The sequence below is a fragment of the Dasypus novemcinctus genome, chromosome 3, assembly GCF_030445035.2.
Source record: "Dasypus novemcinctus isolate mDasNov1 chromosome 3, mDasNov1.1.hap2, whole genome shotgun sequence".
NCBI classification, from domain to species: Eukaryota; Metazoa; Chordata; class Mammalia; order Cingulata; family Dasypodidae; genus Dasypus; species Dasypus novemcinctus.
In genome coordinates, this window is record NC_080675.1 from 146,664,583 (window position 1) to 146,685,713 (window position 21,131).

The window sequence follows — 21,131 nt, forward strand, 5'->3', positions numbered from 1 at the left end:
AGGGAGGGATTTATTCTGCTGGGCCAAACTGGTTTATTTTGGGGTTTTTTGTTTAGTTTTGTGGTTTTATTTTGTCCCTGATATTGTTCGGGTACTGACCTTCCACAGCCCTATGTAGCTTCTTGTTTAGTGTTTTTTCATGGGTTCCTGAGAAAACACGATTCAGGGAGACTTAGTTGCCCTCACCCATGTTTTTCTGACCCTGGGATTCTGGAGCTTTCCATGGATGAGGGCGGGAGGGACCCGGAAAGCCAATGAGGGAGAGGGCTGGGGCAAGCCTCCCTGAGTCAGCCTGACCGGCCAGGTAGAAGACTTACTTCCAAGAAGCCTCAAGCATCCCTGGGCCAGCTCTGGTCCTTCTTTGTATAAATCCATCTCGCCACCTAGTGCTCAAACAGGTTTTCCTGTAGCGCAAACCTATCGATCCATTTTGGGCATTTTGAAAGGACTGAGCAAAGTCTAAGACGAGATATAAGATGGTGGGGAACCAACAGAAGCCTTTCTCATTCTATCTTCCTGTTTTGAATTTATAAAATCTTGACTTTTAGCCTAGTTTTCTTCTAGTTCCCTCAGAGATTAAGCACTTGATTCTACAAAAGCAAATAACAAAATGATACCTGGAAATAAGTTTCATTTAATCTGTCCCAGGTTCACTAATATTACAAGATGGGAATCATCCCACTCCTTCATTGATAACGTCACTTACACTCTTAGTACCAGAGGAGGTGCAGGGTGCCGACTGACAGTGGCCTTTGTGTCCTCAGATGATACACCAGCAGCCGAACCCAGGAGTCCACTACGAGTATGTTATCATGGGGACCAACGCCATCAGCCCACAGGTGCCACCTCACAGGAGACCAGGTAAAACCCCCGTCGTGCTGCCACGCACTCTGAGTACCTCAAACTTGGTGGTTTAAAATAATGCAGATTATTATTTTACCATCCTAGAGGATGAAAGTCTGAAATGGGTCTCACCAGACCAAAATCAAGGTGGCAGCAGGGCCACGGCCCCCCTGGAGGCCGAGGGCAGAGTCCATCTCCTCGCCCTTTCCAGCTTTGGAGGCACCTTCACCTCTAACTCTGACCCTCTCCTGCTGTCGGCACATCTCCCTCTCTGACACGCGTCCTTGTGACTCCCCACCTGGATAATCCAGGATAATCCCTCATCCCAACAGCCTTAACCTGATCACAGTTGCAAGGTCCCTTTTGCCAAGTAAAGCGACATATGCCCAGGCTTTGGAGATTAGGATGTGGACATCTTTGGGGGGCCATTCTTGTGTCTATTCCGTCATGCCTTTTCTCTCGGTCCCCGTTTGCTTCCATTAATAATACTTTGACCAGTAAGGGAAGAATGAGAGTTCACACCCAAGGGCCCAGCTCGGGACTTCACGGTGGGCTCTGCAGCGCAGGTGGCTTATCCTTGGCTGGTGCTAGGGACAGAAGGCGCTCTGGTTCTGCGGATATTTCTCCACCAGGTGATGATGGAGTCACCAGCCAGAAGGAGACTTTTTCTTCTTTAGGACTGGGTGATCTGCAGGAACGGTCCTGATGGTACCAGATCCCGGGCACTGAGCCTTGCTAGGAGCCACACCCTGAGCTCACAACAGCACTCTGGGGGAGGTGCTAGTATTAGCCTCATTTTAAGGAGAGGGAAAGGGAAGTTTGGAGAAATTGTTTTTATCCCAGGGCCTGTACCTGGACAGCATTCTCCGACCAGCCAGCGTGACCGCGACCCGTGCATCTTACGCCGCCAGAGGTTGCCTGGTCCACCTTCCTAGGAGGCAGGGGACAGATGCGAGAGCCAGCCTGTCCTCCTTCATGGGCAGGGGATCCTGACTGTCACAGGTTGGAAGGAGCCCCCAGCTCACAGAGAGGACAGTGGGTGCGCGCCCAGCACGTGCGGCGTGTTGTCCAGACTTGGTCAGCACGTTCAGCGGAGCACGTCCACGCCCTTTCCAGAGCAGTATGCGGTCTGTGTTGCCAGTAGAGTGGAATTCTGAGGACTGTTGCTGATTTATCAGGGCAATTAGGCTATGTGACATCAGGTTTGTCCTGGAAAGTCTCAGGCGATTGAGGACAAGCCAAATGGGTGCTCAGCTCAGAGCAGCTGCTGGTTCCAGAATGGGCTGCCCGGGGCGGGGCGGGCCTGGGGGGTGCCAGTTGTGAAGAGTTGGCGAGGGGGGGCCTTTCTGAAGCAAGCTTCTTTCTCGTTGTCAGCCAAGTCAGGGACCAGAGCTTGAATCCACTTCTGCCACTTTCTTGCTGTATAACCGCAGGCAAGTCAGTAACTTCTCTGAATGTATTTCCTAATCTACAAAATAGAGTTAAGAAACCTCACAAGTTTCTGTTTTTTGTGTGTTTTGGGGTGACAGGTGGTGTTAGGGGGGCCTTTCCAGCCCAGTGCCTGGCACATGCAAGCTCCTCAAATGATTAAGAAATAGTTTTGTCTGATAACGTTTCTGAACAATCCCATTTATACCAATATGCCAGACCTTAACCAACTAAGCAAGAAGGTACTGGTGAAAGGGTTAAGAAAGCCTTCCTAGTTTAACTATAGTCTACAGCGACTCTAGAATTTGTCTTTTTATTTTGTATTAAAGTCACACATGTTTGAACAGTATTCAACAAAATAGAAAGATAGGAAGTAAAACGCCCCACCTTCCCAGAAGGATTCTCCCTTACCTGTTGGAGGAATTCTGCCCAGCGCTTTTCCAGGCACACACCAATGCGACGAGCCGTCTGAATCCTTGTCCACAGGCTCTCGCGTGCCAGGGACAGTGCACATCGTTCTTTTCCCTGCGTCAACATAAATCAACCTCAGCTTCACTGATAGAAACACTGGTAGAAAATTCCACCTCCTTCAATTCGGGGGCTCCCCACCCTCAGGGATCAGCAAGGATGCCAGGGCCTTAGGTGGCCACGGCACTGGCCAGGCCCCAGGGGTGGTCTGCCCACGCCTGCTCCAGGGTGGGCCCACAGAACCTCGGGGCCTTCTCCAGGCTTGTCCTGCTCCTTCCAGCCTGCACAGGAGCGCTGGGTGCTCCAGGGCGGGCCCACAGGAGCCTCGGGGCCTTCTCCAGGCCGGGTCTTGCTCCTTCCAGCCTGCACAGGAGCGCTGGGTGCTCCAGGGCGGGCCCACAGGAGCCTCGGGGCCTTCTCCAGGCCGGGTCCTGCTCCTTCCAGCCTGCGTGGGAGCGCTGGGTGCTCCAGGGCAGGCCCACAGGAGCCTCGGGGCCTTCTCCAGGCCGGGTCCTGCTCCTTCCAGCCTGCACAGGAGCGCTGGGTGCTCCAGGGCGGGCCCACAGGAGCCTCGGGGCCTTCTCCAGGCCGGGTCCTGCTCCTTCCCGCCTGCACAGGAGCCTGGGTGCGGCCTCCTCCCAGCAGGTGCCTGGGCAGGTACCTCAGAGTCCTGCCTCTCCTCCACCTGCAAGCACCTGTCCCTCTCAGAGCGCTGTCCTCATCCCTCATCCTTCCTCCTCCTCCCTGGGAGCTGGCCCCCAGGAACGCAGACGTTCCCTGACGGAGCGCTCGGGCTTGTGCTATCGCGAGAGCTGGTGACTTCAAGGAGCTTTGGCTTTCTCCCCTGTTTAGAAAAAAAAAAAAAAAAGAGCCAAAGGGCTTGTTTCCTTGTCCTGGCATGGAGGGGGTAGGGGTAAAAGTAGCAAAACACAAATTCATATCTCAGAAATGTCCTGCCACATCTGTGTGTGCACAAACTGAATTCTCCTATGTTTTGTTCTTTCACCAGACAACACAACCTCCATGTCAGGACGTATCGATTTACTTCATTCTTTTCAAAACTCACATAATATTCCACTCATTCCATTAGAGCATAATTTATTTTAACCAATATCACAGATGGGCATTTAAGTCCATTCTAATGTTTTGCTGCTTCAAACAGCGCTTCAGCGACCACCCTTGTACAGACAGGGTGTATGTAAATGAATGAGCATATCTGTAAGAGGAATTAGCTAGAAACTGAATTTCTAGGTCAAAGAGTATAGGCATTTAAAATTTGGATGGTTATCACCAAAATTCCTGCCCAGAATTTGCATCTATTTGCAGGCTCCCCCACGGTGTATGAGGATGGGTGTCCCTGCCCCTTCGGCAAGGGGGTTTAGGAGTTTAGGGGTTTATAAACTTTCTGGTCTTTATGTGAGGTAAATAAAGTGATTGCTTTTGTGTGTAGTTCTTTAATTATGAGTGAAATGGAGCATTTTCATATGACTTTGGGCTGTCTTTATTTCTTAGTGTGCAAACTGCCTCTCCATAGGCCTCGCCTCCTTTTTCTCCTGGGATGTTCATCTTTTTCTTATTGATTTTTTTAAATCTTTTATTATTATTTTTTTTAAGATACATAGATCACACCAAATGTTACATTAAAAAATATAGGAGGTTCCCATATACCCCACTATTGATTTTTAATAATGTCTTGAACAGTGAGGAAATCCGAGTCGTCTTCTCCTAAACATGTGCTTCTGTCACCTTGCCTCTGTGTGTTCCCGCACCTGCCCCTCCCCAGGGGAGCCCTTCAACGGCCAGCTGGAACCAGACGGCAGGAGCCAGGAAGAGGGAGCGGAGAAGGAGAGGGCCGAGGAGAAGGAAGGGCTGCACAGGGAGGCGGCAGAAAGGTTCACCTCAGAATCAGCCCCGACCTTCCCAGTCAGGCAGCCAGACAGATTTTCTTCCCACCGGCCAGATAATTTGATGCCGCCAGCACCACAGCCCCCACGGCGAAGCCGGGACCACAACTGGAAGCAGCTGGGGACAACAGAATGCTCGACGTCCTGTGGGAAAGGTGAGCCTGCAGGTCTCCACAGAGCCCCTAAGCCGGAACGTGGGGGCCGTGGGGCGTGGCACGCACACACGCACACACACACAAACACACACACACCCCCAGGTGAGCCTTGGGGGGAGACACCTCACTCGTGCCAGAGAGATTCTTTAATAGACACAGAACACATTCACGTATTTCAAGATCCAGAAGTTGACGTACAAGTCAACTGGTAGACACATACCAGTTGAAACTCATTCTCAACTCCAAGGATTTCAGAAAAACTGTTTTGGGAGCTTGGGGTCTAAGTGGTGTCCATTTCTTAGGGCTACCTAACAAAGTATGGCAAACTAGCTTTAAAAAGCACACAAAACACAGCAATGTATAGTCTCCCAGTTCTGGAGGCCAAAAATCAAGGTGTCACCAGGGCCAAGCCCCCACTGACGTCCGTCCAGGTAAGTCCGTCCCAGGCCTCTCTCCTGGCTTCTGGCAGTCACCAGCACTCCTTGGACGCCAATCTCTGCTCCGTCGTCTACGACCGTCTTCTCTCGCAGTGTCCCCGTCTCCTTTCCCCTTCTTAGAAGGACACCAGTCATATCAGACTAAGGACCCCCCACTCCAGTTTGACCTCATCATAACTAATTCTGTCTGTAGGTGCCCTGTTCCAAATAAGGGCTCCTCCAAAAAAGTTCCTTGAAGTCCCAGATTGGACCAGGTACTCCTGTGCTTATTAGAGGAGCAAGGAAAGCAGGAAGGCTCAGCTTTTTGGCATCCCCGGGTTATGGGTGCAGAAGTCTTTGCAGAATCTTCAGGGTCTTATTTTTCGCACCAGTGAGCTCCTTCTTTCTGATACTATTAAAAAGCCCTTTAGCACAACGTCTGCTTTCCTAGATCCCTTCAGAAATTCAACCCGAGTTCTCCCGTGGGAACTCCACCACCAGTTAGTGAAGCCACAGGATAAAGCCCTCCACCCCTATCTACAGACAAGGAAACTAACGCTCAGGGGGCTGCTGCTCTCCTCCGGGTCTCCCACCAGGAGTGGCAGAGGCAGCGCACCTCGCCTACACCCTGGGTGCTAGGCCCCCTTCCTCCATCGCACTGAGCACCCGGGAGGTGCCCACGCGCCGTGTCTCAGGGCAAGTTCTTGGGGGCAGCCGCTGGGGCAGAGTTTAGGGTGCAGGCTGGACGTTAGGAATCAGCAGATGGGGAAGGAAGAGGGAGGAAGCAGGGGAGGCAGAGGGAAAAGTAAGCTGTGCTGCAGGCCCAGGAGAACCCAGCCACCCGGGGAGAGCAGGAGAGAGAGCAAGCCCGTCAGTGAGCCCCCTCGGGCCAGGCAACCAGCCCTCCTACCCCGCCTCGTCGGGTCCCAGAGGCCAGCTCCCTGGGGCGGGCAGGGCCCGCACTTGGCAGGTCCCAGCAGCCGAGGACACGCTAGAGGAGCTGGTGGCAGGAGGGGCCTGCCCCGGGCAGCGACTGCACCTCCAGACTCCCTCACGATGGTCACCGTTAAGGACAGATGGACGGACTCTGCCTGCCGTGTCCTTCCTGATGCGGCCACAGCCTCCTGTTAGGAGTAAAGTCCTGTTTGTGTCCCAAGATGACCGTTCTTCTGGGGAAGGTATGATAGGAACAGGGGGGCCGTATCCCCAAGAGGATTTCTGTAATCTGGAGGCTAGTGTGAGGCTCCAGAGTATTGGTTTGGGGTTTTTTCTTTTCCTTTCTTTGAGTGACTGGTGTCTGAAGGTATAAAATTTGGAACCTTTGACATAAGTAGCATGTGGAAAAATCTCTCAGAAGTGCTTCTAATGCTTTTATCTTTTTCATAAGAGCTTTGGCTTAGCCTTTGAGGCTAGAATTTAGGTCTCAGTCCTTGCAGAGGCTTAAACTCCTGCTTGGAGCTTCTGCAGGTCCAAAATGACTTGGAACTGGAGTGCTGATTCACAGCAGTTTTAGTGTGTGTACTCCATACGTGTGCAAAGAGAGCAGGCTCGAGAGTCATTGGACCAACGTCTTTTATAAGCTTTGTGAGGGAAAATTGAATGTGCAAAATGTGTCTTGATAGAGGCAGAAAGCTAGAGATAATTACACATTGAGACCAAAATCATTTTAGTGAGAACATGCCCATGATGTTATAGAGGGAAGCAGCATGAGATGTAATTGATATAGAAACCCAAGATAAAAATGTAGTATTACCAGAATATTCTACCATTTAGGTAGCAGCTATTAAAGGAACCAGATACACTCAGAACTAGGTGGAAACAAAGGAAAGTCATAAAAAGGATGAAAATGAGCTTGTGTAGAAGATTCATCTTTTAAAGGAACCTGGGCCCAGTTTTTCCAGCAGGGTGAAATGTAGCCCTGTCTGGAGACCACAGGGCAGGGTGTTGTAGACAAGGACAAAAGCACGTGCTATCAGCCAGCTCGCCTTCCTGCCGCTCACGTGGGCAGCCTGGCACCTGTTCATCTGAATGCTCACTCAGCAGGCACCAGCCATGACGGAGAGACCCCCTAGCTGAAGGTTTCAGTTCATCTGTCCTCACCCACACCCCAGACTGTGAGATCCACACTGAGGTATAACATTTACTTCCCTCACCGTTTTTTGGCATATGCTGGCAGACTCCTGCTAACTCCAAGAAGCCTTTCCTGCTTCGTCCCGAGGACTTCATCTCTGTTGCAGCCATACTTGACTCAGTTGTCTCCCCGCAGTATGCGCTTGGCCGGCTCTGCACCCGCCTGTGCCCAGCACGCAGCAAGCATCCCTCAAGTGGCCTTGAATTACCCCATTTCTAAAGTGGACTACAGGAGGCTTGAGCAAAGATACAGGGGATCTTTTACATCTTCACTATATCCTGGCTGTACAAGTCTGTTACTGCCTTTACCTGTGTTCTGTTGGCATAAAGAATGTCGATTGATGTATTCAGAAATGAAGAATCTTTTCTCTAGATTTCCATATGGTCTCATTGAATCTTTTAAGATAGCACACTCTAACACACATACCCTGGCTCCCCAAATTCACTCACCCCATTTGATTTCTGCATACTACCTGTGGCACAGTTCCCTCCCCCCACATAACATATTTCTGATCTGAACAACATGCCCAACACATGATCCAAAGAAACTGAACTTTTGCTGCTGCCTGAGGCCCGGCCAGCACCTGACCACTACTACGTTCTTGCTAGCAATTAGAGGAATAACTGAGGCCTGTGCTTGAACCGTGAAGATGTGGTCAGGTGCCATTTTGAGTGACAGTCTCCATTTAATGCAGAAGTTGAAACTGACCCAAAGACACAGAACATTGCAGTCAGTGGATCTAGAATCATCACTGCGGTATTGGAGAGAGAGCACGCATGTGCAAACAAGCCTCTGAGTTCATTTTCTTGGCTAAACACTGGGGCTGCACCATGGACAAATGTTGTAAAGGCAGTAAAAGGTGGGATGGAGGGGGTGGGAGGCCAGCAGCAGCCATGTGCCAAAGCAACCCCAAGCAGGACCCTTCTGCCCATGGCACAGAGCATTCCTCTTACAACCTGTATCCTTCTAGCTGAAAATAACAAATTTCCCCCTCATTTGAGTGACAAGTCATTGGGGTAGTTACTTTTGCTTTCCAGTCCACAAATTTATAGGTGGAAAAGTTAACCCACATGGCCTAGAGGGAAAGGAATATTTAAATAATAAGATCTGTTCATAATCCCTTCACAGTTGGACCCCACATGGGTACACTGCAAGCTGTAAACTGAGTCTTATTCATCTTTATAGCTCAGCATAATGCTGTGTGTATATTATGTGCTTAAATGTTGAATTTAATTTAAAATCTCTTCTTAATGGAAACAGATATGTAGCAGGACAAAATTTAATTCCACAAAAGTTTTTGTTTCCCATTAATTTTATAGTCAGTACTGCTTTTTACTCAGCTAACAATTATGCTTAATTGGAATGTTATTTTAAATACCAGTTTCAAATTATAGCTCTATTGTAAATTTTTACTGCAAGGGTAATTTAAACAAATGATCATTTCAGATTCGAAACTGTCTTACAAACTGTAAAGTTTCTTACAAGCACTATCCTCTGGCTCAGTGTGTCACATAAGATCAGTTTAGAGAAGCAAAGAAACACTTCCATGACTAATGAAATATTCAGACATTTGTGTTAAAAGTTATCCCTCAAGTTCAAATAAAATTGTAGTGAGTTGGAGGTTCAAAAGATATAAATGCCTGCCAATTAACAACAGAGGTAAGTCTGAGTTGTAAAGTAAATGATTGTGTTCTTTCCAGCATGAATTTTGAACTGAGCTGGACTGTGGGGTAGACAACTATTAGTGAAGAGACATCTTACTCTTCAAATGATTATATTGCACATAAATAGGTTCGATTTCTCACTTAGTGAACGTCCATTAGTAATACATCAGTGCTGCCACTAGGTGGCAGCAGAGAGACATAAAAAATGAAAAGGCCTTTTAAAAATTGAGCTAGAAATGACAATTTCTGGCTTTTTATCAAAAAATAGATCTCTTAAGCCAATGAAGCTAGTTTGTGTATTTAAAAAAAAGACCTAGGGCAGTTAGGTTTTTTAGTAATATAATAAGAACAAATATTAGATCTAGGATAAATATTCAACAAACATTTATTGAGCACTTGCTACTCTGCCAATACTGGGGTTACAGGGATAATGTACTGGGAATTGAACAAGAACTAGTCCTGCCCCTGAGAAACTCACCGTCTCACTGGAGACAGACATAAAACCAAACAATTAAAATGTGTAACGTGCTTTAAAAGGAAGGAGGCAGGCAGCTCTTCTTCTTGCCTTTCTTGAATCTTCTAACTTCTCTGTTTTGACCCACCTTGATGCTCACCGGCTCTTAAACATGCCGGGCACTTTTGTTCCGATTCAGCCACCTGGACAGCCCCCTCCCTCCAAAACACATGTGGGTACCCCTCCCCAAACCCGTCCCTTTCTCTAAGACCCATGCTGGTCCCTCCAGGACCCTTTTTATTTGATGGCCACAGAGAACCTTCGAGGAGTTACCATTTGTGTTCCTCTTACTCCCCTGCCCAGTGATACCTCCGTTGTTATCTGGAACTGTTATGAAAATTGCTTTTATCTGCTATATGAGTTTCCTAGATCGGCCATAACAAAGAACCACAAACTGGGTGGCTTCAAACAACAGAAGTCTATTCTCACATAGTTCTGGAGGCCAGAAGACTGAAACGGAGCTGTCTGAGGACCGTGCTCGCTCCGAAGCCTCTAGAGGCGCATCCTTCCGTGCCTTTTCCAGCTTCTGCTTCTGTCAGCCGCAGGCGTCCCTTGGCTTGTGGCAGCTCCACTCCAGTCTCTACCTGCATCTTCACGTGGCCGTCTGTGAATGTGTCCAAACTTCCCTCTTCTTAGAAGGGCACCATTGACATTGGGTTTGGGGCCCATGCTAATCCAATGTCGCCTCCTCTTACTAATCACATCTGCAAAGACGTTGTTTCCAAATAAGCCAGCATTCTGAGGTTCCTGGTGGACGTGGATTTTGGAGGGACACAACTCAACCCCCAGCACCTGCCTTTGAATGTATTGGGGGGGGGGCAGTGTGACTCTTCCCCCTCCTGTGTCCTCTCTTCATCAGCACTTGCTCGGGTGAGGGCACAGCCCCTGAAGCTTCCTCCCTATGCACCTCCACCGTGGCCCAACTTTCCAGGGAGTGGGACTGTCCTTCAGACGTCCTCTGTGTCGTTGCAGGATCGCAGTACCCTGTTTTTCACTGTGTGAACAGAAACACTCATGAAGAGGTTCCTGAGAGCTACTGTGACCCTAGCATGAAGCCAACCCCGGAGGAGGAGCCCTGCAACATCTTCCCTTGCCCAGCCTTGTAAGATGGCCCCTTTCTTTCGGGGGCCTTTCGCAGGTCCCTTCTGGTTGCCGGTGAATAAGACCTTAGTAGCAGATATAATTTTTTAACCAATCTAAATTAATTTAGAAACTTGAGACTGTCTATGCACAAAAAGCAATCTGTTTAGCTGTCTTTCGGGATTAACGTGGGAGCTGGTACTCTGGCAGATCAGCACACTCCCAGGAAGTCCGCCCTTTGGTAAAGGGCAACAATTCAAACAGGGAACTACAACTACCCTCGATGTGATCGGTGCTGTGGGGAAGCTGCATGCACGAGGGGGCTGAGAAAAGTCAGAATACACCTGCCAGAAGAGCTCCTGGGCTGGCTACTGAGTGATAAAAGTGAGACTTCCAGACAGGGCTTTCTCCTAGAAGCATCTTATTTAACTAACTGATGACCAAGGAGGATGACAGAGGAGGCTATTTGGAACTGATCTGTAAATAGTTCATGAAAAATAACGATTGCTGAAACAAGATCTCTTAGTTCCAAAATGGGTTAATGTTCTACAGGGCAATAAAACTAACTTTTGAAGTTATTTTCTCTACTGGGCAAAACTCCTTTGCACCTTCTCAGTTTTCTATAATTTTACAGTCTGGCCCTCACCTTTGGTAAATAGTATGCTGAGAAAAAAACGTCAGAGGGCCCTTTGGCAGCCTTTTAATTTGAAGCCGAGGTCTAGTCCAGTGATTGCGACGACCCTGGCCTGGGATTTGTGCGCCCTTCCTGTTGCCAGAATGTAACCTCTCCCTCTCGCTCTCTTGCCCCTGAGCCAGCTGGGACATCGGGGAATGGTCTGAGTGCAGCAAGACCTGTGGCCTGGGCATGCAGCACCGCCAGGTCCTGTGCCGCCAGGTGTACGCCAACCGCAGCCTGACGGTGCAGCCCTACCGCTGCCAGCACCTGGAGAAGCCGGAGACCACCAGCACCTGCCAGCTCAAGATCTGCAGCGAGTGGCAGATCCGGACAGACTGGACCTCGGTACGGCAGGGCAAGCACCGGGCTGTGGGATGCCCTTTCCAAGGACCCCTCCGTCCCCACCGAGACCTGAGCTTTCCAGGAGGGAACTCGTCCTGTGAGATCCTGAACGGCCTTTTCGGAAAACCACGTGGTTGTTCCCTGAGCTCAGCAGTACCAACCCCAGGCTTGTTGCAGGGTTTCCTTGAATCCACACAGAGGTTCTGCAATGAGCACCTACTGTGTCCCCACCCAGGTATATATGGTCTCTGCAGTCCATGCCCTTGGCAAGTTTTCAGAATCCTTGCTACTCGAAGTGTGGTCCACCAACCAGCAGCATCACGCGGGAGCTTGCTGGAAAGGCAGCATTCAGACCCTACCCCAGCCCTCCTGAGTTTGAATCTGCATTTTAACCTGATCCCCACATAGTCATGTGTTTGTATGAAATTTTAGGAACTCCTGCTCTAAAACACAGCTTTCCCATTTTTTTTAAATTTATTGAACTATATCACTCATACATAAACATACATAAACAATAAATGTATAGTAATAGTTGTGAACTTATAAAACAAACATACATAACATCATACAGGGCTCTCGTACCTCACCCTACCACCAATACCTTGCATTGTTGTGAAACATTTGTAACTAATGATTAAAGAGCATTGTCAAAATATTACTACTAACCAAAATATTTTTCCCCCAACCCACCCTATTATTATCTTTGTATCATTTATATATGAACATATAAAACAATAAGTATACAGTAAAAGTTGTGAACTTACAAAGCAAATATGCATAACATTATACAGCAGTCCCATACATCAACCCTTGCATTGTCATGAGACATTTGTTACAAGTTGTGAAAGAGTATTGTCAAAATCTTACTGCTAATTATAGTCCTTATCTTACATTTGTTGTATTTCCCCCAACCCACCCTATTATTTTTTAAATATATTTTTATGACAGAAGTTGTAAACTTATAAACCAATCATGCACATGTGCAGAATTCCCAAACAACACCCCTCTATCAACACACCACACTGTGGTGGAACATTTGTTACAGATAAGATAATATCATCTGATTGTTACCACGTCCATGGTATATATTTGGCACACATTTTCCACACTGCCCCATTATCAGGACAGTACCTCTTTGGCATAGAGACAAAAATATTATTACTGCTAACCACAGTCCATCAGTCATTCCAGTGGTATTTTTCCCATGCTTCTCCACATTCTCACCCCCCTGCAAAAGTGATGTACATTTGCTCTAGCTAACAAAGGACACTCTTGGATCTGTACCATCAACCACAATTCTCATCCACCTCTTGGTTTACTATTCGGTTCCTAGATTATTCTCTAGCACTCTGTCAATTGGCATTTATACACCTAGACTACCATTTTCAGCCACATACCCATTTATAAACCAGCTATTACTGTGTGTTACCATCCAGTCTATACATTTCCACACTTTCACAGAAAAGCTAATTAAAGTTTCTGCATATATTAAATATTAGTAGTCCATCTCAGGCCTTCTCTTATCTCTTTAAGAATCCACAACCTACCACTGGGTCTTGAAGATATTTTCCCAAAATTCCTTATAGAAGCTTTATGGTTCTTGCTTTTATTTTTAGATTTTTTATCCATTTTGAGTTAATTTTTGAAAAAGGTGTGAGATAGGGGTCCTCTTTCCTTCTTTTGGGTATGGATATCCAGTTCTTTCAGCACCATTTGTTGAATGATCTGTTCTGCCTGAGCTGTGTGGGTTTGACAGGCTAGTCAAAAATCACTTGACCATACTTGTGAGGGTCTGTTTCTGAACCATCAGTTTGGTTCCACTGGTCTATGTGTCTGTCTTTCTGCCAGGACCATGCAGTTTTTACCACAATAGCTGGGTAATATGATTTAAAGTCTGGAGATAAAAGTTCACTTTTCTTTTTAAATGTTTCTGGCTATTCAGGACCCCTTACCCTTCCAAACAAATTTGATAAGTGCATTTTCAATTTTTTAAAAAAATGCTGGTAGAATTTTTATCAGGATTGCATTGTATCTGTATTTCAACTTGAGTAGAATTGACATCTTGATGATATTTAGTCTTCCAATCCATGAGCATGGAATATTCTTCCAGCTATTTAGGTCTTTTTTATTTCTTTTAACACTGAGTTGCAGTTTTCTGAATACAGATACTTTACATCATTGGTTAAGTTTATTTCTGAATATTTGAGTTCTATCTGTCATTTTATTTTCATCACTCTTTTGACACTTTGTTAACTTTTATTGATATAATCTTCATTTCTAGACTCTCTTCCAGGCCTCTCTCTCCTGTCTTTTCTTTTCAGGCTCTAGCACACCCTTTAGTATTTCTTGAAATCCAGTCTCTTACTTAGAAATTCTCTCAGTTTCTGTTTATCTGTGAATATTCTAAATTCTTCCTCATTTTTGAAAGACAATCTTGCCAGATATAAGATTTTTGGCTGAAAGTTTTTCTCTTGTAGTATCTTAAATATATGATACCACTGTCTTCTTGCCTCCATGGTTTCTGGTGAGAAATTAGCACTTAATCTTATAGAGTATCCCCTATATGTTATGCATTGCTTTTTTTTTTTTTTTTCTGTTCTCAGAATTCTCTCTTTGTCTTTGGTATTTGACATTCTGATTAGTACATGTCTCAGAGTTGGTCTATTTGGGTTTTTTCAGATGGGGGTATGTTGTGCTTCTTGGACATGGATATCTATGTCCTTCTATAGGGTTAGGAAATTCTCCGCCATTATTTCTTCAAATATTCCTTCTGCCCCTTTTTCCTTCTCTTCTCCTTCTGGGGCACCCATGACATGTAGGTTTGCACACCTTTTGCTGTCATTTAGTTCCCTGAGACCGTGCTCAATTTTTTCCATTCTTTTCTTCATCTGTTCTTTTGTGCACTCACTTTCAGATACCATTTCTTCAAGCTTACCAATCCTTTCTTCTGCCTCCTCAAAAATGCTTTTATATGATTCCAGTGGGTTTTTTTAATTTCATTTATTGTGCCCTTCATTCCCATAAGATCTATTTTTCTATGTATGCTTTCAAATTCTTCTTTGTGCTCACCCAGCGTCTTCTTAATATCCTAAATCTCTTTAGCCATCTCAATGAATTTATTAAGGATTTTTTTTTTTAGATTTATTTATTTATTTAATTCCCCCCCCCTCCCCCGGTTGTCTGTTCTCTGTGTCTATTTGCTGCGTCTTGTTTCTTTGTCCACTTCTGTTGTCGTCAGCGGCACAGGAAGTGTGGGCAGCGCCATTCCTGGACAGGCTGCACTCTCTCTCACGCTGGGCAGCTCTCCTTATGGGGCGCACTCCTAGCGTGTGGGGCTCCCCTACGCAGGGGACACCCCTGCATGGCATGGCACACCTTGCGCGCATCAGCACTACGCATGAGCCAGCTCCACACGGGTCAAGGAGGCCCGGGGTTTGAACCGCGGACCTCCCATTGGTAGACAGACGCCCTAACCACTGGGCCAAGTCCACTTCCCTGCTCTCTCATTTTGTAGATAAGAAAACTGAGGCCCTGTGCAGCAGTGTAGGCTTAGAGAAAAGGTTGTAACCTTTGTGGGTGCTCTTCTCCCAGGTGGTTACATGCTTTGCAGAGGCCTCCCCACAGACACCGGCTCATGTGGCAGGTGCTTGAGGATAGTGCATCGTTCTGGTGAGCCTTTTTGCTCAGGGCTAAAGCTGCCCATCCCAGTGAGATAAGCTTGCTGTGTTTCAGTGCTCAGTGCCCTGCGGAGTGGGACAGAGGACCCGAGACGTGAAGTGTGTGAGCAACATTGGGGATGTGGTTGACGACGAGGAATGCAACATGAAGCTCCGGCCGAATGACATCGAGAACTGCGACATGGGACCCTGTGCCAAGAGCTGGTTCCTCACAGAGTGGAGTGAAAGGGTGAGCATGGCAGGGGGCGGAGGGGCCCCATCTGGAGCCAGACACCAGAGGCGAGAGCCGTATGCCCCCGGATGCTAAAAACCAAGAGTGAGCTCCAAATTTGGAGAAAAGGTCCCAGAGGTGAATTATTGTAGGCGTTCTGTCCTTATATGAGAACTGAGGGGCTCTAGCCTTTAGGAGTGGGTATGGAAAAGTTTGTTCCTTAGTACTCCACATGAATATTAAATAATGAAAAACTAAATTAAATACACATAGTTCATGACTAACCTGTTAGTTTCCTATATACACGGGAAGCTAGTAATTGATTAAATTCATCCATTAAAGACAAAAACAGGATTTACGTATGAGAGAAAGGAGAGAAAGGAGAAGGAAATAATGAACTTAGCTTTCATTTTCTTGTGGAAGCTGATGATTAACTGGAAGCAGCATTGGCCAGGCGGGGCGTTCGGCCCGGGACAACTGGAATGGTCATCGACCATGCAATGTCTGTGGTGTCTGGATTCTGCAGAAGACGTTGGAATATTAGCTGGGACGTACATGTAACCCTCTGTCTCTGGCCTTAGCACGTGCCTCTCACTTATAGGCCAGGTATGCACCATTCCCTTATAAGAATTCTTCCCAGGCGAATGGAACACAGGGCTTCACGTGCAGACTCCGAAGTCTTCAGGTCTGGAGTGGGGTTCAAGATTCTGCTTTTCTAACCAGCTCCCAAGTGATGCTGAGGCCACTGGCCTATGGACCACACTTTGAGTAAATGAGTCTCTAGAGGAGATAGAGAAGACCAGCCAGGACTCTTAGGAGACATTATTGAGTTCATGTCAGCAACAGTGTGCCAAGGAGTGACACAACTCAGGGCCGTTGGTGAGCAGACAGCCATGCTAGTGACTCCAACTGGTCAGTGCCCATGCTGGACCAGTTGGTAAGTATTTTGATCACCATCTCTACCCGTGTTTGCATAGGTTTCCACATCCTCCACATTGAAATTCATCGCACTCCTCACGATAATTCACACTGGTGAGGAGTGTTACCAAGGGAAAGGAAGAGCAAATCTGTAGGGGCAGGCTTTGCTGCAAATTCAGACATCATCCCTGAGATTCTTGTCTAGTGATTCACATTTTTTGTGGATTCTCGGTACTTCATGACATTCATCGCCTTCCCCTTCCTTAGCCTCACACAGTCCCCAGATGACCAGACATTGGTACAAACACTGAAATCCTAAGATGAGCCGCTAACTGCGCCTCCAGGCCAAGAAGCAGACTGTCACAGGCACCAAATCAGCCGCCACGAAGCCACAATCCAAGGGAAGCCCAAGGAACATACGTGCAGTCAGAGGCGTCCTTTGACTCAGACTTCTGCCCTGAAAGCTGAGTCTCGCAGAGCTCACCCCAATTCTGTTGTGGGATCCCTCCTTTTCAAGCCTCCCATTAGCTCAGGGCACTGTGCAAACAGTGCTGGATGGTATTTCAGCAGTCACTTTGGCCTCCCAGCATGGGGAGCCCGTGGCCACAGCCCTGACAGCGGGCACCAGGGCACTGCTGGTCTGATTCTTTGCTCAGTAAGTCTCCACGTGCCGAGACAACTATATCCATTCCACATATGGCTCAAGGTGTTGGAAGATTTTCTTTTTCATTGAACCAAAGTGTTTCTTGCTAACACTCTTCCTTTAGAAAAGCTGAGTGCTCTCCCTCTCCTTACACAGCAGCCCTGCAAATATGTGGCCCTGATTTACTGGCCCAAATGCACTTTTCCAGGTTAAAACCAAGTTCCTTCAACTAATTCTTTTTTGTACTTGGATTTCTGGATGTCTAGCCTTTGGAAAACTTACTTGTGTTTACAGCAACTTGATGAATTTTGTGTGTAAACACATGAATGAAAAGAATGATGCTGGGCTTTCATTTTATATTGGAACTTTTGTTTTGTTTTAAATAATGTGACTTTTTCTGGTTATAAAGTAATATACACTATTGTAAAAATTTTAAAAATTCAGGGAAGTATATACCAATGATCTTTTAACTAAAAGAAAATTTAAGTTTTAAAAATTATACTGCCAAGCTTTTTTTCTACTCGCACATACGTTAAGGATATGATATTGTAAACATTTTCATGGGGTATTAAAAATCTTTAATTCGATAATGCTTAAGTTATTGTATGACTACCATCATGGAACCAATCCCCTGTTTCTAAATGAGGGAGTTTTTATTTTTTTACTACTTTAGACAATACTTCAGTGAATATCTTCATGCATAAATCTTCATATGCACCTTTAGGAAGTGGAATTAGCGGACCAAATGCATGGATACTTTTAAAACTTTTATATGTTTTGGCAAAATGCTTTCTGGAAACATTGTTCCAGGTTAGAGTTTTTAAATGCCTCACCCCATCATTTTATGGCAGTGATTTTTTGTTTTGTTTTGTTTTGTTCTGTTTTTATCCCCCCTCTTTACATTTATCACTCTCTAAGAAAGGCATTGGGCTCAATACAATATGAACAAAGAGCAGCATACATTGGTAGAAAAAACTGCAGTGAGTCAATCCTCCTTGAGTGTCCCATATTTACTTAGAGCAGTAAAACTCTACATGTAGTTTTTTCCAAGTAATTCCATACTAGCCATTGCCCTTCCAATAATGCCTTATAAATTTCCCTTGAATGTATATTTGCTGGATCAAGCCCTTGGCTTAAATTCTAAATAGAGCAAAGAATGAGCACTTATTCTTCTATTTAGAGAACTTTTGTGTTCTTTTTGGAAAAGACATGTTAAGCCATGTCAGTTTGGTGCAATGAGGTAAATAAATAATTTTGCTTTATCTAACCCCAGAATAGATCATTGTTCCTAAATGGTCATGCTTAGTTTTTAGTGGAAAGAGGGTGCTCTTGGGATTAAGGAGAGATCTTTGGCTTTGGTGTCATTTCCCCACTGCTAATTACGTACTTCCTATTTGATCTCTAGCAAGCCACTGTCTCTCTAAGCCTCAGTTTCCTCATCTGCAACATTTTTGAGTGAGTGTTAAGGGATAAGCATATCGGAAAGCACCTAGTGTCTGAGACACCATAGATTTTCAATAACTTTTTTTGTTTTCTATACTTAATTTGATTATTCTTAACTCTGCTCTGAAAAAAAATCTCTCTCCAGGACAAGGGTTGAATTTTAAACCAAAATGGCAGAACTATGCTTTAAATATTCTCTAGTTTAACTTTTAGCTGCTGCTGAACAACATAATGTGGAATCGAGCTTGAGACCAAATTAACTTTCTAATTTTATACCTTATACCTTGAAGGACACCTTTATGCGTCTTGAAGCTGCCAGGGCTCAGGCCTCCATGGATTTGCAGGGCCCTGACTAGGTGCTGCTTCTTTGCCCCGACCCTGCTGTTAGCCAGTCTCGCAATTCAAGATTTTCAGAAAGAGATCTTTTTTTTTTTAACATTAACAAAATATAACCAAGCTGACTATCCACCATAGTGTCAAATTGGACCTGAATGTTTTACACGAGCAGACTAACCTATCTCTTACCCCCAAAAGCCATAGATTGAAAGCAAACACTTCAGAAATATAAGAGAAGGGAGGAAATCAAGTTGGTTCAACAAATATTTATCTCACCCTTACTCCGTGCTAGGGCCTTGGCTCGTCAGTGGGGCTGTGACAGTGGCAGGTGACAGGTGTGGTCCTGCCCTATACCATTTACTTTCTAAAAGAAAAGAGTGCCTGCTGGATACCGGGCACTAAACACTTCTGCACTTCCTCATTGAACCTCAGGACACCTGGGTCAGCAGGTGATACTTAATCCCACAAGATGGGTGAGGAAACTGGGCTCTGAGAGGTTAAGGATCCTGTACAAATTCACAGGGCCAGGAGAAAGCAGAGCTGGGGCTTGGCCTCAAGATTTTGAAGCCCTTGTTCTGGATATTCATGCCAGGAGTGGAGGAGTTATAAAAAACAGTCATGTTTGCACATATGATAACACGGATGAATCTCAAGGACATTATGCTGAGTAAAGTAAGCCAGATACAAAGGATAAATATTGCATGGTCTCCGTGATATGAACTGCAAATGAAGAATAAACACATGGAGTTAAAACCTAGAGTATAGGTTATTAGGAAATAAGAGGAGGGCTAAGAAAGACTACTGATGCTTAATGTATGTAAAAGTTTTAATTAACTTGACTGTAAATGTGCAGAAAATTAAGTTAGCTATTCAAATGGAAATTACAGGAAGGAAATAATCGTAGGGTTTGAGACATAGGATATTTGGGATGATAAATTGGGATTTGATTTACCTTTTATTTTTAGGAGAACTTAAATATCTCATGTTTTAGAGTTAGGAAAAAGACCAGATACTATGTGTACAAAACAAAAACTATTGTAACAAAGGGTTTTGTTTTGTTTTTTAACCTAAGTGAAACCTTTTTCTCAGAGTTCTAACAACAGATTGAGCACAAGTCATGAAAGTGTTTGTGAGCCCTTTGCGCTGGGAGCAAGTTCCTTTCTGGGGATTCAGACCCGACTCAGCAGTGGACATGTAAAATGTTGGACTACTCCAACCAGGCTGCGATCGTACTCGTTATTAGAATCCTTTTGAAAACAACATGTTGTGCATACCCAAGGACATAAAACTGTTCAAACCTTTTCACTCAGTAAATTCACCTTCTAACAAGTATCACAGAGAAATTTAAAAATAAAGTTTAAAAAGATTATGCATGAAGATGGTCGGTCCCTCTACCATGATTGTCTAGAAATCGGGGAAAGCCTATATCAGCAAAAATGATGGAATGCCTAAGTATAGTATGGTACTGTCATCTCGACGAAACACGTTGCAAGTATTAAAAGTGGGAAAAAAATAACACAAAAAGTCTAAGTTTGTTAGGATTACAAGTCTGAAAAAAGAAGTACAGATACATGGACAAAGATTGGATAGGAATGTAGACAAAATCAAAATAGAAATTTTCATAGGGAAATGGAGTATGAGTATTTTCTCCTTTTCCCAAACTGTTTAAAAATTTCCTTAATTTTGACTTACCCTTTTAAATTGTAATGCTGGTAGAAATCAAACATGGACTCTATCTGTAAGAGAAAACAAAACAAACTCTTCGAATGAGCTTGAGTTGTGCTCTACACTGCTGCCGCTGGGCTTGGGAGGTGCTGGTGAGAGAGGAGAAATGAGCAAGGGCAAACTAGAGTTGATATTCATTTATTCCACCATACTCATGGATTCTCCCAAGGGCAAGGCACTGATTTGCATGCTGAAAAGGATTCAGATGATTCAGTAGTCCCTGTCCTCACCAAGCCTACCTCTAAAAGAAAAAATAAGCAGGACACAAATAATTATGATACAAAGGAAGCAAGCCAAGTATATAGTGCCATAAGAATTCTGAGGCTGGAAAGAATGTATCTAATTGGACCAATCAAGAAGTTTTCAAAGAGACGGTGGCCTTTCAGCTGAGCCTTAAAGGATGCTGATGAGCCCAGGTGAAAGGAAGGGCTGTCCCGGCAGAAGGAGTAAGGGTGGGTGCAGGGAGCACTTGGTGTGATCAGGGACCGGTGGCCACAGGCTCCATCCAGCATGGAGTGTGTGGGATACAACAATGTGAAATTCATCTGGAAGAATGG

General features: G+C 45.5%; 1 protein-coding gene across 2 annotated transcripts in view; it reads left to right on the forward strand.

Moving 5' to 3' along the window:
- The window catches only part of THSD4 (thrombospondin type 1 domain containing 4), a 634,788-nt gene that overhangs the window by 583,525 nt on the left and 30,132 nt on the right, over positions 1-21,131 (forward strand). For both annotated transcript variants that reach the window (XM_058294432.2, XM_004451032.4), the window contains exons 10-14: positions 765-861; positions 4,523-4,798; positions 10,496-10,625; positions 11,420-11,624; positions 15,354-15,527. In XM_058294432.2, the coding sequence (XP_058150415.1) occupies positions 765-861; positions 4,523-4,798; positions 10,496-10,625; positions 11,420-11,624; positions 15,354-15,527 (882 nt within the window). The remainder of the gene's footprint in view (positions 1-764; positions 862-4,522; positions 4,799-10,495; positions 10,626-11,419; positions 11,625-15,353; positions 15,528-21,131) is intronic.